The sequence below is a fragment of the Lissotriton helveticus genome, chromosome 6 (assembly GCF_964261635.1).
Source record: "Lissotriton helveticus chromosome 6, aLisHel1.1, whole genome shotgun sequence".
In the NCBI taxonomy this organism is placed as follows: domain Eukaryota; kingdom Metazoa; phylum Chordata; class Amphibia; order Caudata; family Salamandridae; genus Lissotriton; species Lissotriton helveticus.
The window spans coordinates 1,243,930,832-1,243,945,193 of NC_136067.1; the positions used below are offsets into that span (position 1 = coordinate 1,243,930,832).

Below are 14,362 nucleotides of genomic sequence, written 5' to 3' on the forward strand. Positions count from 1 at the left end.
GACTTTGTAACTTTTCATAATAACAGATTAGACCTATTGCATCCAGCGTAATTTCCCCCCCTGAACCAATCAGGTCAATGGCCTTTATCATTGACTTGTTACTAAACCCAACTTAGACCTACTTTGGAAATCATAAGCCTTCTCTCGATGTAACCATTAGATATACAGTAATACAATCATGAATATTTACAAAATTACAGTTATATGAATAATATAAAATTCCTCCTAAGAGGGCATATTAATGATTGTCACAAAGCAAATCTTCTATCTGCCTGGTTTGTTGGTGTAGGCCACCAACATCAAAACTCTAGCCAACTACATTGCTTTTAACACATGCTTTTCACAATAAGTAAGTCCAGCCTCCTAGTTTTGCCATAACTTTTCAAACTAAACATATCAAACCTATGGAATCTGACATGACTATTCTCAGTGAACCATTAAGACCTGTATCCATTAGCAATGGCTCAATGCCATAACTAGTACAGACCTAGTGATGTACACATAAGCTGCCAACCATAGGGCAAGCAGCGATAAAATTATAAATATATACAAAATGGCCGTTTGTAATACAATTTACAATACCTCTTGAAAGAGCACAACATGTGTTATCACGGTGAAAATGACTTCTAAAGGATTGTCAGAAGGTGTGACCAAGCCCCTCTCCTTTTAAGGTAATCTGTGAGATTTTATACAACAAAATACCTGTCTACAGCATGAAACACAGTGTGATAACAATCTACAGTTAAAGACCTATTGACTTTAATAAGTGCTTATCAGAATAATTAAACCAGGCCTACTTCCTTATGATAATTATTGTTAATAAAGAGATCAAACCAGCGACACAGGACATAACTTTTCCCAGGGAAAGAACCAGGCCTTTTTGCCTTTAACATTGGTTAGCCACCATAGCCAATTTAGGCCTACTTTATTGAGTATAAGCTTTTAAACAAGGGGGCCGATTCACAGACCTAATCTGAGATAAAATTCTACATTTACTAATTTTGGAATTCACAGAAGGCATTTAGTAGTAGTAAAGTTAGGACTCCTAACTTTACTACTACTAAACTGAGACAAAATCCTAACTTTACGACTTTCGGTATTCACAAAAGGCACTCAGTAGTAGTAAAGTTAGGAGTCCTAACTTTACTACTACTAAATGCCTTCTGTGAATACCAAAAGTAGTAAGTTTAGGATTTTATCTCAGATTAGTTCTGTAAATCGGCCCCAATGTGATTATCAGGCAAACAGTTGCAAAGTTACAAATGTTTTCAAATGTATAGGCAACGCAATATGCTGTCTCTCCTAAAAGGGCCTAGCAAGGATTATCACAGTGGAAATCTATCCCACCGGTTTGTCAGAGGAAGGAACTAACACTAAAACACTTGCCAACTATGATAATCTATGAGATTACATGTAACAAAATACTTTAATATAGGCAATAACAATGTACCCTTAATTGCTCATTGACTTTAAAATATGCTTTTCATAATAATTATGTCAGGCCCACTGCCTTTATCTTAGCTTTTCAAAATAAACAGATCTGCCCTATTACCTTGATGACTGGTTTTCTACCATAACCAACAAAGACCTGCTGTATTGACCTGCTGTACTGAGGATGATCTTTCCCACTAGCAAAACAATTGCAACACAAGGACGTTTTTTAGTAAGCAGACTACTTATGCTCAATCAACAACCCTACTCAAGGAAACCAGTGGCTGAGCCTAATCCACACTCTTGTAAAGCTCTTTTTCTGTTGACAATTTCCAATCATATGTGAATGATGTCCAACTTGTAGCAATTGAGTCCTCCTAATTGAAGGGAAAGTTACTTTTAGACTGTGTGAAAACATCAAGCCAGATCAGTTACTTTATTTCTAGAAGAAATCACAGCATGGTTTGTTGTTACCTTGCCAAAAAGCTTATTTAGATACTGGTCTACTTCTCTTACAGGTATGGGGGACATGGCGGTATCGAATTCGATTGGAAGCAATGTCTTTGACATTCTAATTGGACTAGGTCTCCCATGGGCATTACAGACTCTGGCAATCGACTATGGCTCCTACGTAAGTTACTTTTATCCTGAAGGTGCAAAGTGCAGTATGAGCACATATTTCTAAATAGTCTTGCTATAAATAAGATTTAACACTCTTATTTAGGATTTGCTTGCATTGTGGAAAAGAGGAAATACAGTTGCTGAACAAGATGTCTTCGAATTAGTATTCAGTATGTAAGGACTGCATAAGTAAGATGCACAGCTATTGTGGAATATCATTATATTTGTGACTGGAAACCAATGGGATACAAGGCCAGATGAACTAAGTGGCTTAGCAGCCGCAAACCCTGCGAATCACTAATTACAAAAGTATCCACGTTTTGTTTAACCCGTTCTGTGCTCATGACGAGCTCAGCTTGTCATAAGGCACAGTGGTCAGGTGCTCATGACGAGCTGAGCTCGTCATGGCCCGTGGAACGCTCACACGCGGGGATAATTCCCCTGCTGTGCTGAACGTTCCATGGGAACAGGTGTGGCCGTGACAATGTCAGCTCGTCATGAGCACCTGAGCACTGTGCCTCATGACAAGCTCAGCTCGTCATGAGCATGGGGGTGCTGTGCGTGCCCCCGCCCCCAGCACAGCGGGGGGAATTACCCCCACATGCAAGGGGTTAAGGAAAATGGGCTGCCAAAACAAAGTTTTCCATTTTCAGAAATGCAGTGACAGGGATGGTGGTCTGCTGTCCCCTACAGGCAACCACCCCGCAATTGCAGCCAGTCCCAGGGGTTGCAAATTGTAACCTGATAAAAGAATATTATTACGGTAGGGCATTCTGTGGCCCCAGTGATTCCTTATTTTATGATTCAACCTATTGGTCTATAGATCAGTTTGAAAAATATAAAGTTGGTTTGTGATCATTTATGCGACCAGTATATTGTACATCTGTCCGATATGTATCAATCTTTAACCCCACAAACAGTTTCTGGTGACAAAAAACTATGATATGGAAGTTCTAGTGGCTGTCAAAACAAAACAGAAAAATTAGATTTGTGACAAATTCAGTCTGTTGCTTGTTTCATCAAAACAGAGTCTGTATAGAAAATGATGCTTTCACCTCCTGGCCTTCATTGCTTGCCACTAGGGATTATGTCATGTTATCTGATGCTGTAACATCTCCATGTCCTATCCTCATGCTTTGTAGGTTATGTTACAGAAATATGTATATTGCTGCATTACCCTTACCATGGTCTCACAGTACTCTTGGAGTTCCAGTACCTTCACGCCCCGGTCTCGAGGATTCCGTCACAGCATAGATTCTGTTTTCGGTTTCTTTGAGATGGATTAGTAGTAGACAGTGGTGTAACAAAGGTCCCCGCAGCTCCCTCGGTGCAGGGGTCCTAGCTCCAGGTGACCCATCACCACAGTACCCTGGTGTGACAGCTCCTGACCGAGCCCAGAGGGGGTGCCCTCGATATAGTTTGAAGGCCCAAGTTTCATTACGCTAGTGGTAGTAGTCTGATGCTTTTCATGTATGTGAGTGTACTCTAATGATTTGTTCTGTTGGTGGCTGTAGCTGGAGATCTTTGGACTGTGGATGCCAACAGTGCAAAGAAGAGCTAGTCTAGCAGCCCTTGCTAATGGATATATCTGTGCATCTAAGTTGAAGTTTGGTGTGCAAATGCCTATGTGAACCAAACTGATAATAATAAAACTGCTAGCCAATTTGGCGAGTGGGAGGAGGGCAGAATTGCTAAAGATTTGTGCATGCCTTCATGTGACAGTGGAAGAAAGGGACATAAATCTGTGAAAACAGTAGTCTATCAGCTTTCCAGAGCTAAAAATATTTGGCTTGAAGAACAAACTGGCCATTTGAGCACCAAAACCACTTTACACAGTGAAAGGTCAACCCACTGGTAATATGTGCAAAAGGTGATCTCTGGGGTGGATCAGTGTAAGCACTCATCGCTTCTGACACACAAAACTATTAATTAAAAGAGTGCGACTTGGCTTTTTGTTTCAACAAAACATAGAACGAGAACAGGCGCAGGTGATACTGCAAACAGTCATTAGTACGAGAAACGTAACACATAGCATGTGTGCTGGGTGCTTAGCCCACTTCCTACATGTTTGGCCCTTCTACAGTCATCTACATCTAGGACTTGTTACAAAAGATTATACCTCTAGGAGAAAGAATTAACTGAACAGATTCACATTTGTCCCTTTGGGCCATGTGTAGCATTACATAAAGCAGACGCTGAAAGTGCAAACACTGCTGACGTGTTCATTGGCTAGAGACTCTTTAAATATGGTGGTCACAGTTTTCAATCATTGACATTGCAGCTAAGCATCACACTGTACTCTATCGAGTGAATAATAGTGAATTTAGTCTACGGTTTCGTCATACATCATTGCCACTATCAGTGGCGACAGGAAATGTGACCAGGGAGGAGGCCACACGCACACATACACACTCACTCACACCCATGCATTTACACACACGCGCACACACCCATTCACAACACTCACTCACAAATACATTCATACATACTTGCACATACACATCAAACATTAAACAAAAAACAATAAAACCTTCAATACATCTCTCCGGGAAGAAAACCTTGGAGGTGCCAGGAGGTCGGGGACTGCTGCTTTCCCTCATTGACTGATGTATGGTCAGCCAATGAGGGAAGGCAGCAGTCCCTCACTTGTCACAAAGTGGGATGGGCTCAGTGAAGCTGCTTACCCCACCCCACTCTGTGACCAGCTGTTAGTGATTGCTACTTAGTTCTGGGTAATTCAGGGCTCAAAACTGAAACACCCAAGTCTGAGGCAATCAGTGACTCTGACCCTCATCACGAGGGGGAGGGCCACAAGGCCCTTTTGCCAGGCTCAGGATGCCACGTCCACAGGGAAGTGAAACCTCAGCCTGGCAAAGTTCAGCTGAGGGAGCCAGAAGCCTGTGCATTTAGCGCATGTCTAGAACCAGGCTGCCTGACCTGAACATGAAGTGTGTCTATCAGGCTGACCTTTGTTTAACCTGACAGACACTCTTACTGGGAAAAAGTTGGGGGCATTGCCCCTGAGTTTTTTATGATTGGTCCCCCGTCAGGATTCTGGTTATGGTGAGTCTGCTAGCCCTATCCAAGAGATCTAAGGGGGTTTTCTCCCCTTACTATTTTAAATAAAATGCTTGCAAGCATCAGATTTAAAGGAGGTATCCCAAATGTTGGTGCTTAAAAGGTCAAACTTTTTAGAGACATCTGAATGGTTGTGTGTAAAGTAATTTAACACTAAATGTCTGTTACACTACACAGGAGCATTATTCCCTTGCAACAGCAAACATATTTACATATCAATCATAAAAGTCAGTGAGTGGAAAAAAACAGTCAATGCACAGCCGAAGAATGAATCTACCATAGAAAACGTAGTACCTTTCTGCTGCATTGTAGACCAACAAACAAATACCTAACATGAATTTGGAGCTTGTAAAAATGACTCAAAAGTAAATAGTATACCGTACAATGCAGGTAGCAATTCACAAAAATATCTTCAGGTGGAAACATACACAAAGGTACACTGAGACAAAAGTCTAACTTTGAGACTTCCAATCTTCACAAAGGGCATTTACGAGAAGTAAAGTTAGACTTTTGTCTCAGTTAAACGTAAGTTTTGGTCTTAAGTTTAACTGAGCCCAGATTTTGCCGAGTAGAACCACTAAACTTCTTCAAAACAGGCACCGATAAACATTGTCTCATGTATCAGAACTTGCCCATAAATTGTAATTCTTAAACCTATTGGAGGTAGTTACACAACTCTCTAGCCGGGGTGATTGGACAAAATATCTTCTCCTGCTGCTCAGTATTAGGGCCCCCTCAGTTGCCTCGCCACCACTCTTTTTTATGGCGGGCTCACCACCACGGAAAGGGAGGTGGTTTGGCAACTTGAAATATGCTCAGTAGTGCTGGAGGGCACCTCCAGCATATTCCTGCCTCAGACCGTCACGGCCAAACCACGGAATCCTGGATCATGGCGGAGGTGTCGGTCCGACTACCACACTAAGAATGCGACACACAGTGCTGCCGTTTGGCAGTGGTCAGATCGCCATCACGAGTATGGCGTCCACTGGACTGTTGTGCTTGTAATCAGGCCCCTAGACAACTAACAATTCAAATTACACTTTAGGTAGCGCATGTCCAGAAGGTTATGAAGTTATCCACCTTCACCTACCCTTGCAAAGGGGAAGTGGGCTTGCATTACTTTTTAAAGAGAAGTTTATTCTCATGGTTCTTAAACTATGGGATTTCTTGACCTGTTGGCCTTCTTTTTAAATGTATCCTGTTGTAACTCATTTGTGGGTATTGTTAGCTATTGCCCTCCTGGCCCGGATACTAAGTTTGTAGAGTCATTCTCTGATTTCCTTACCCCACTGCTCTTACCTCACAAGGCTTTTGTTGTGTTGGAAATTTTTAATGTATGGGCAGATTTTCCTACTGGTACCATGCAATGGACCTTATTCATTATTTAGCGGCCTTGTTTCCGAAAGAACACAAAAATCCGCCACACCTGATTTAATCTTCACTCCTGTGGTCTATTTCCCCAAATTTGGTCAGACCATTCTTTGGTACTATTTCAGGTTACTGGGCCAATAACACTTATAACCATGGGTACTGCCACGAGTCTACCTTTCTTTGTCCATGCGTAGGCTAAATTAGACCTAGAGGCTGTAGCTGACCACCTTGCTCATACACAACTTCCTTCTCAAACCTTTTTGTTAATGGTTAGCTCGAAGAATACAATCAAAACGCCCTTCTGCCCCGTGGTGTAACAGTACCTTGAGAAATTCTGAGCATGGATATAACAATATTGAAAATGCTGGCCCTTTAAACCACGAAACTAAAATTAAAATAGAATGTATCTGCCCTTAAAATGTATAAAAAGCCTATCATTTCTGCCAAGGCAGATTTTTTTGTGAATGAAATACTTCTGGCATCCAACCCATGCGAAAGGTTTTTTTCTATTGCGCACACATTAGCGAATCTTACACGCCCATTGTAGTATTTTGTTTCCTCGCAGTTACTATGTGATAATGATTAACTTTTTGAGGACGAAATTCTCAACATAAAAAGCAGTATTGACCAGTGAACATCTGCGTGCACTCTTAAATTTCAGCTCCATCATAGATTGTGTCCAGATTACTGCATTACTATCCCTCTCGCCCACCAATGAGGCAGGGATTACTCCACCTTCACTATCGGATTTGGGATCGATAGATAGGAACGGTTTTCTGACACTGTCCCACTCCATTTCCACTGGTTCACCACTCGGTCCTCCACCTCCCAAGAAGAGGCAAGTGATGGCTGTCTCTATAATGGAGCCATTACCTTCCATCAGTAACGTATCGCTTTCTGCTAGTAATGTCCAGTTGGAGTGAAAACAAGCATTGGAAATGCAATAGGTCTCGCAAAACAGCCACTACCCGACCAAGACACGGGCAGGTCAACATAGAAAGTTTGGGGTGGGGGTTAGATATTCCTACTCAGTGGTAGGGCCTTCAAACGCATTCTTTTTGTAGTTTCATATAGCGCAAACTCGACCCAAAGGAACCGGAACACTCTACATGAGCACCAGTAACATTACACATGTATATATTCTTTAATTTATTTGTACTACAGAACCTTCTTTAACTGAGTTAAAGGGATTTTGCAGGGGAGATTACCAGCATAAGGACGATGCAGCCGCATGTACAACCGGCTGGAGTTTTGGGTGGCGGTGAGGGCACCTGAGACATTACTCTAAACCCGAGATCCACACAAAGAGATAATGCGATCAACAGGGAACGTGGGAAGAGCTATGTTCAAAGCATCCTCTGTGGAATCTAGAAGAACCCCGTTCCATTAGAGATAAGCATACACATTTGAGGGGGCAGTTTTTACGTAGCCCTGTCCACTGGGACTAACTATGCTCTTTAGACAGAGCTCACAATATGAACACTATTCCGGCAGAAAAACCTGAATATGTATTCACGGTGTCATAGAAAATATTTTAGTCAACTCTTTTCAAAAGATGAGCAGCTCTGCACGCAATGAGAGTAAAAGGGAAAGTGTGAACCCGTTGCACTTCTCCTATAATCAGCACGCTTCAAAGATAACAAGACAAGAGCAAGAGAAGCATATAAAACAGTTAAAGCCAATTTGAAAAAATCGTAAATCTCAGCGCACACATTAAATACCAAACAGAACAACAGGCAGGAGGAGAATCACCTACCTACATTTTGTGTGTTCACCTCCCCTTCTTCTCCACAAGGACACTGATGCGACGATTTACCGCGTCCTACAGCACAGATGCTCTGACGTTCCTTCCCGTGGTGTAATCATATTGCACTGTCCTCCCCTCCCACTGCAGCAGTGCCAGGCAGGCCTTGGACTGAGTGGTCGCAGAAGGTTGTGCTCCCTCAAGGCTCAGCCGACGCAAACCTTGTGTGCAATGCGTTTGATGATAACCATGCGCACAAATGAGGGGGGGAGCACATACAGAGGAGGAGCTGCAAATGACGGGGGCCTGATTAAGAGACAGCAAAGCTCACTGCAATCTTTGAATGGAATGTGAGTTAAAACGTAGAATGCTTCAGCTGCTTTTAGAATTTAAAAGTGAAGGCGGGCGTCGTTTAAGTAACTAAAAGTTACAGATCACCAGATGCCCAGTGCGCCCGCCTTTACAGCATGCTGCCTGTACACAGAGCGTGCTGCAGAAGCAGCAGCTTTCACAAAAGGAACAAACCCAATCTTCCTTAAAACAAAGCCCAAACCCAACTAACATCCTACTAGAAAAAGCCCAAAAGGCAGTCAACATCGAAAATTGCTAAAAGCCTAAAATATTCAATCAATGAAGAAGGAGGCGTTGCCAAAGATGTACCCCCAATACAACTGTGGAATTAGGAGGAGGTGGGAGAGAGGAAAACTATATTTAAATACAATCATCTATGGTGCCGAAACTACACACAGGCAAACAGAAACAGAGCAGGAAACCAAGAAAAAAAGTATCCCCCGAGAAAACAGGCAAAGAACTGTAGTTTGATGAAGCCGTACTTAGTCCCTGCTGCATGGGAGGAGTGGAAGAGAGAACGGAGGGACAAAGAGGCAGGAATGACCACTGGAAAGCAAGGATTTTTGAAGGACACTGAAACAAACAAATCAAAAGCTGGGGATGGCTTTAACCCAACATAAGAAATTACAATAGGTCTCGAATGCTTGACCTAAAAAGCAAGGGTTGTTCTCTTATTTAAAAAAAAACTCCTGCTGATCCCTCCAATTTGAGTAATTTCCATCCAACAGCAGCTCTTCTACGAAAATCCAAGAAAAACATGTAAATAGGTTTCTGCTAGATTACCTGCTGCATCATCATTAGCTTGGCATTAACCAATCAGCATCCACCCCTCCCATGCACAGATTCGGCCATTATCTTGGTGCTTGATGGCCTCTGAATGATGATTGATCAGGGCAACTTTGAGGCCTGGTATAATTAGATCTACAAAACCTTGATTTACAGACTGGCTGAAAGCAGGGTCAGGGGCTCTGCATTGAGCTGGGCTATCCTGCCTCGAAAGGTATATGCCAAGCCATTAATCTCCCTGGTTTGATTAATAAGTTGTCTTTTATATTTTCCACCTTACTGAAGACATTACGGAAAATCCTCCTGCGCCTGCCAATTCATGTGCGTTCAGTCGTGTTTCGGGCAACTATCATGAGCAGGCTGGACTATTGAATTTTTGTATTTCTGCACGGCCAAGATGGCACGCTGAAACGCCTGTTTAGAATCCAGACTGCTGCAGCAAAATTGACATAGCCCCCCGCCCCACCACCACCACCACTCATCTTCAACTGAAGCCTTGGACAAACTGCACTGGTTACCCATGCCCAAGGCTTTAAGTGGGATGAAAAAACTGGGGGTCTCTCAAAGGGGCGTGGACAGTGTAATTAAGGGCGTGGCTTAAAAACACTTAAGCCAAAAATCTGTGCTTAGCATAGTGTGCCACCCAACTTGTATTTTGCTGTTTCGGTCATTGCATCCAGATATATGATGCAACAAGTAACATCATACCTACAAGTCATGACTATTGGCTTTGTCAATGGTTGTTAGTTCCATAAAATATATAAGCAGTAACTATGGCTTTTATATAATATTGAAAAAGCTTCCACTTAAAACCCTGGTGACACCACGACAATGTTGCTGCTCCTGAGTTTCAAAAGGAGAAGAGAAATCCAGAGAGAAATGTACTCTCTTTAACACCTTCTGTGCTTATGATGAGCTCAGCTCGTCATGAGGCACGGTTGCGCTGTGCTTATGATGAGCTGAGCTCGTCATGACTCGCGCGGCGCTCACACGAGGGGCTAATTCCCCCGCTGTGCTGAGCGTTCTGAAAAATGGGCGTGGTCATGCTGAGCTCAGCTCGTCATGAGCACAGCACCACCGTGCAGCGTGACGAGCTGAGCTCGTCACAAGCACTATGGGGCTGCGCGCGCCCCCCTCCCCCAGCGCCGCGGGGGAATTAGCCCCGCGGCGAAGGGGTTAAAGGATTTCCCTTCCCCTACAACGCTCACTTAGCATGACGTCATACCGTAACTCCTTCACTAGTGAGATCTGAGGACTGTTAGCATGCGCACATCGATGTGCCTGCTGTCACTGCAGGCCGTGAAAAAGACGGACCTTATGTGCCAGGACACAAAGCAGTACAAAAGGGGGTGGTGATGGACGGAGCATCTGAACCAATCAAACACTCACACCCAGTCAAAACATCTGGGTTTGACCCATCACCGTTCTTTAGCCCACTCTGCCAACCCAGTTCAGACATGGCTATATGCAAATCAGTCTGACCCTGTGCCTCATGGGAACAGTCCAGCCCGAACTGCCAAGCCATGCCTTCCCTGGACCGGAAACAAGCTTCCGAGGACCGGTTTCTGGCATTACAGCCGTCTTCAGCCCGGCTTGCTTGAATCCAGTGGCAAAGTGAGCAAGGGACTCACGTCTGAGCATACCCTGCCACACTTATGGCGGCCAAAAGCGGTACAAAAGGGGGTGGTGATGGACGGAGCATCTGAACCAATCAAACACTCACACCCAGTCAAAAGATCTGGGTTTGACCCATCACCTTTCTTTAGCCCACTCTGCCACCCCAGTTCAGACATGGCTATATGCAAATCAGTCTGACCCTGTGCCTCATGGGAACAGTCCAGCCCGAACTGCCAAGCCATGCCTTCCCTGGACCGGAAACAAGCTTCCGAGGACCGGTTTCTGGCATTACAGCCGTCTTCAGCCCAGCTTGCTTGAATCCAGTGGCAAAGTGAGCAAGGGACTCACGTCTGAGCATACCCTGCCACACTTATGGCGGCCAAAAGCGGTACAAAAGGGGGGGGTGATGGACGGAGCATCTGAACCAATCAAACACTCACACCCAGTCAAAACATCTGGGTTTGACCCATCACCGTTCTTTAGCCCACTCTGCCACCCCAGTTCAGACATGGCTATATGCAAATCAGTCTGACCCTGTGCCTCATGGGAACAGTCCAGCCCGAACTGCCAAGCCATGCCTTCCCTGGACCGGAAACAAGCTTCCGAGGACCGGTTTCTGGCATTACAGCCGTCTTCAGCCCGGCTTGCTTGAATCCAGTGGCAAAGTGAGCAAGGGACTCACGTCTGAGCATACCCTGCCACACTTATGGCGGCCAAAAGCGGTACAAAAGGGGGTGGTGATGGACGGAGCATCTGAACCAATCAAACACTCACACCCAGTCAAAAGATCTGGGTTTGACCCATCACCGTTCTTTAGCCCACTCTGCCACCCCAGTTCAGACATGGCTATATGCAAATCAGTCTGACCCTGTGCCTCATGGGAACAGTCCAGCCCGAACTGCCAAGCCATGCCTTCCCTGGACCGGAAACAAGCTTCCGAGGACCGGTTTCTGGCATTACAGCCGTCTTCAGCCCGGCTTGCTTGAATCCAGTGGCAAAGTGAGCAAGGGACTCACGTCTGAGCATACCCTGCCACACTTATGGCGGCCAAAAGTGGTACAAAAGGGGGTGGTGATGGACGGAGCATCTGAACCAATCAAGCACTCACACCCAGTCAAAAGATCTGGGTTTGACCCATCACCGTTCTTTAGCCCACTCTGCCACCCCAGTTCAGACATGGCTATATGCAAATCAGTTTGACCCTGTGCCTCATGGGAACAGTCCAGCCCCAACTGCCAAGCCATGCCTTCCCTGGACCGGAAACAAGCTTCCGAGGACCGGTTTCTGGCATTACAGCCGTCTTCAGCCCGGCTTGCTTGAATCCAGTGGCAAAGTGAGCAAGGGACTCACGTCTGAGCATACCCTGCCACACTTATGGCGGCCAAAAGCGGTACAAAAGGGGGTGGTGATGGACGGAGCATCTGAACCAATCAAACACTCACACCCAGTCAAAAGATCTGGGTTTGACCCATCACCGTTCTTTAGCCCACTCTGCCTGTTTCCGGTCCAGGGAAGGCATGGCTTGGCAGTTCGGGCTGGACTGTTCCCCTGAGGCACAGGGTCAGACTGATTTGCATATAGCCATGTCTGAACTGGGGTGGCAGAGTGGGCTAAAGAACGGTGATGGATCAAACCCAGATCTTTTGACTGGGTGTGAGTGTTTGATTGGTTCAGATGCTCCGTCCATCACCACCCCCTTTTGTACCGCTTTGGCCGCCATAAGTGTGGCAGGGTATGCTCAGACATGAGTCCCTTGCTCCCTCTGCCACTGGATTCAAGCAAGCCGGGCTGAAGACGGCTGTAATGCCAGAAACCGGTCCTCGGAAGCTTGTTTCCGGTCCAGGGAAGGCATGGCTTGGCAGTTCGGGCTGGACTGTTCCCATGAGGCACAGGGTCAGACTGATGTGCATATAGCCATGTCTGAACTGGGGTGGCAGAGTGGGCTAAAGAACGGTGATGGATCAAACCCAGATCTTTTGACTGGGTGTGAGTGTTTGATTGGTTCAGATGCTCCGTCCATCACCACCCCCTTTTGTACCGCTTAGGACACAAAGCAGAGCCCGATAGAGACCCGTTTCGAGGCCCCCTTTGAAAAACTGCCAGTGCTCAGCACCTGTGAGGCCCGGCCCAGTTAAAGCCATGGCCATGCCTAAAAGGATCACTTTCAACTCTCTGTGTATTGTGCAAAAAGCTATCCATCAAACTGGGACCTTTATCTTCAAAAGAAATTCCTCCGATATCATCCTGTCGATCGCCATCTTGCAACGATCCTCGGATCCCAATTTACTCATCTGTCCTAAATTTAAGCACATAGGCTTTGGAGGAAGATCTGTTTCTGTTCAAGCATGTCATCTTTTGATAAGTTCCATCCATTACTCCTGTCATTCAGGAAAGCCTTGAACAAGTGCATGTGCACTCTTTTAATTTTCTTTACCGTTTGGTTCAGTATTGTTGTAAGCCGTTACTAGTGCCAGGGCATCTTTTCAGGTAGCAGATGCGGTTTAGAAATCTATAAATAAAATCAGTAAAAAATAAATCAAAAGTGGAAAACTGGTGCTACCTAGACAGTTTCTTACGAGCAATGGCTGCTTCAAAAGAAAAACAATCAAAGCTTTTTATTTCATTTGAGTTACAATATTACCACCAAGCGTGCTTATATGGAACTGCAGTTGTAGTTAATCATTTAGTTACTGTTTTTCAGAAGCTATCCTGCATTGCACTCATTTTGTACTCTTTAAATGAATTACCCCGAACTCCTGCATATCAGGTTCAATATATGCATGCATACCTGGACCGATAGCATCCATTGCATTTTTCAAATTGAAGGACGTCACTGTCATGTCTGTTTGACCTTTAAATGCCCCTTTAAATGGTGTGATGTGTATTTTAAAGGCTAGTTATTTTATTATAGAAAGGCCACATTCAATCCACGGGGAGAGATCAGGCACCGAATTAACAATTCTTGCTCGTATTTTCCCGTGAGTTAACAGGGATTAAGGGTCAGTTTGCCCAGAATGGTGAATAACACACGAACCCAGGAATTTCGGGTCCAAATATGTTTTTTCCCCTTTCCAGGGAAAAATACCATGCCCAAATGTTCAAACTTTTACGATCTGCAAGGACCAAGTGTTAAATAGGGGCTTTTTTTTCTCGGCCATTAAGGAGTGAAGTGGTCAAGCTGTGGCAGGAGGTCATGTTTCCTTTTACTTAAGATGGGGGATATTTTGCTCTCACCCGTTTTGAGTGTGTGGGTGGGATTCTGGGCACAACAGCTGCCTGGTGCCCCTACCACTACACTAAGGAGTCTGGGTTCAGTGCCTCTGGACCCGGAATGATTGCGCATCCGATAATTTCAAGCCCAGA

The 14,362-nt window shown here is 44.8% G+C and overlaps 1 protein-coding gene across 1 annotated transcript in view; it reads left to right on the plus strand.

Annotated features, from left to right (window-relative positions):
• Positions 1 to 14,362, plus strand: part of SLC24A3 (solute carrier family 24 member 3) — a 1,490,020-nt gene that overhangs the window by 1,358,556 nt on the left and 117,102 nt on the right. The window contains exon 15 of the mRNA XM_078648964.1: positions 1,950 to 2,062. Coding sequence (XP_078505090.1) covers positions 1,950 to 2,062 — 113 coding nt within the window. The remainder of the gene's footprint in view (positions 1 to 1,949; positions 2,063 to 14,362) is intronic.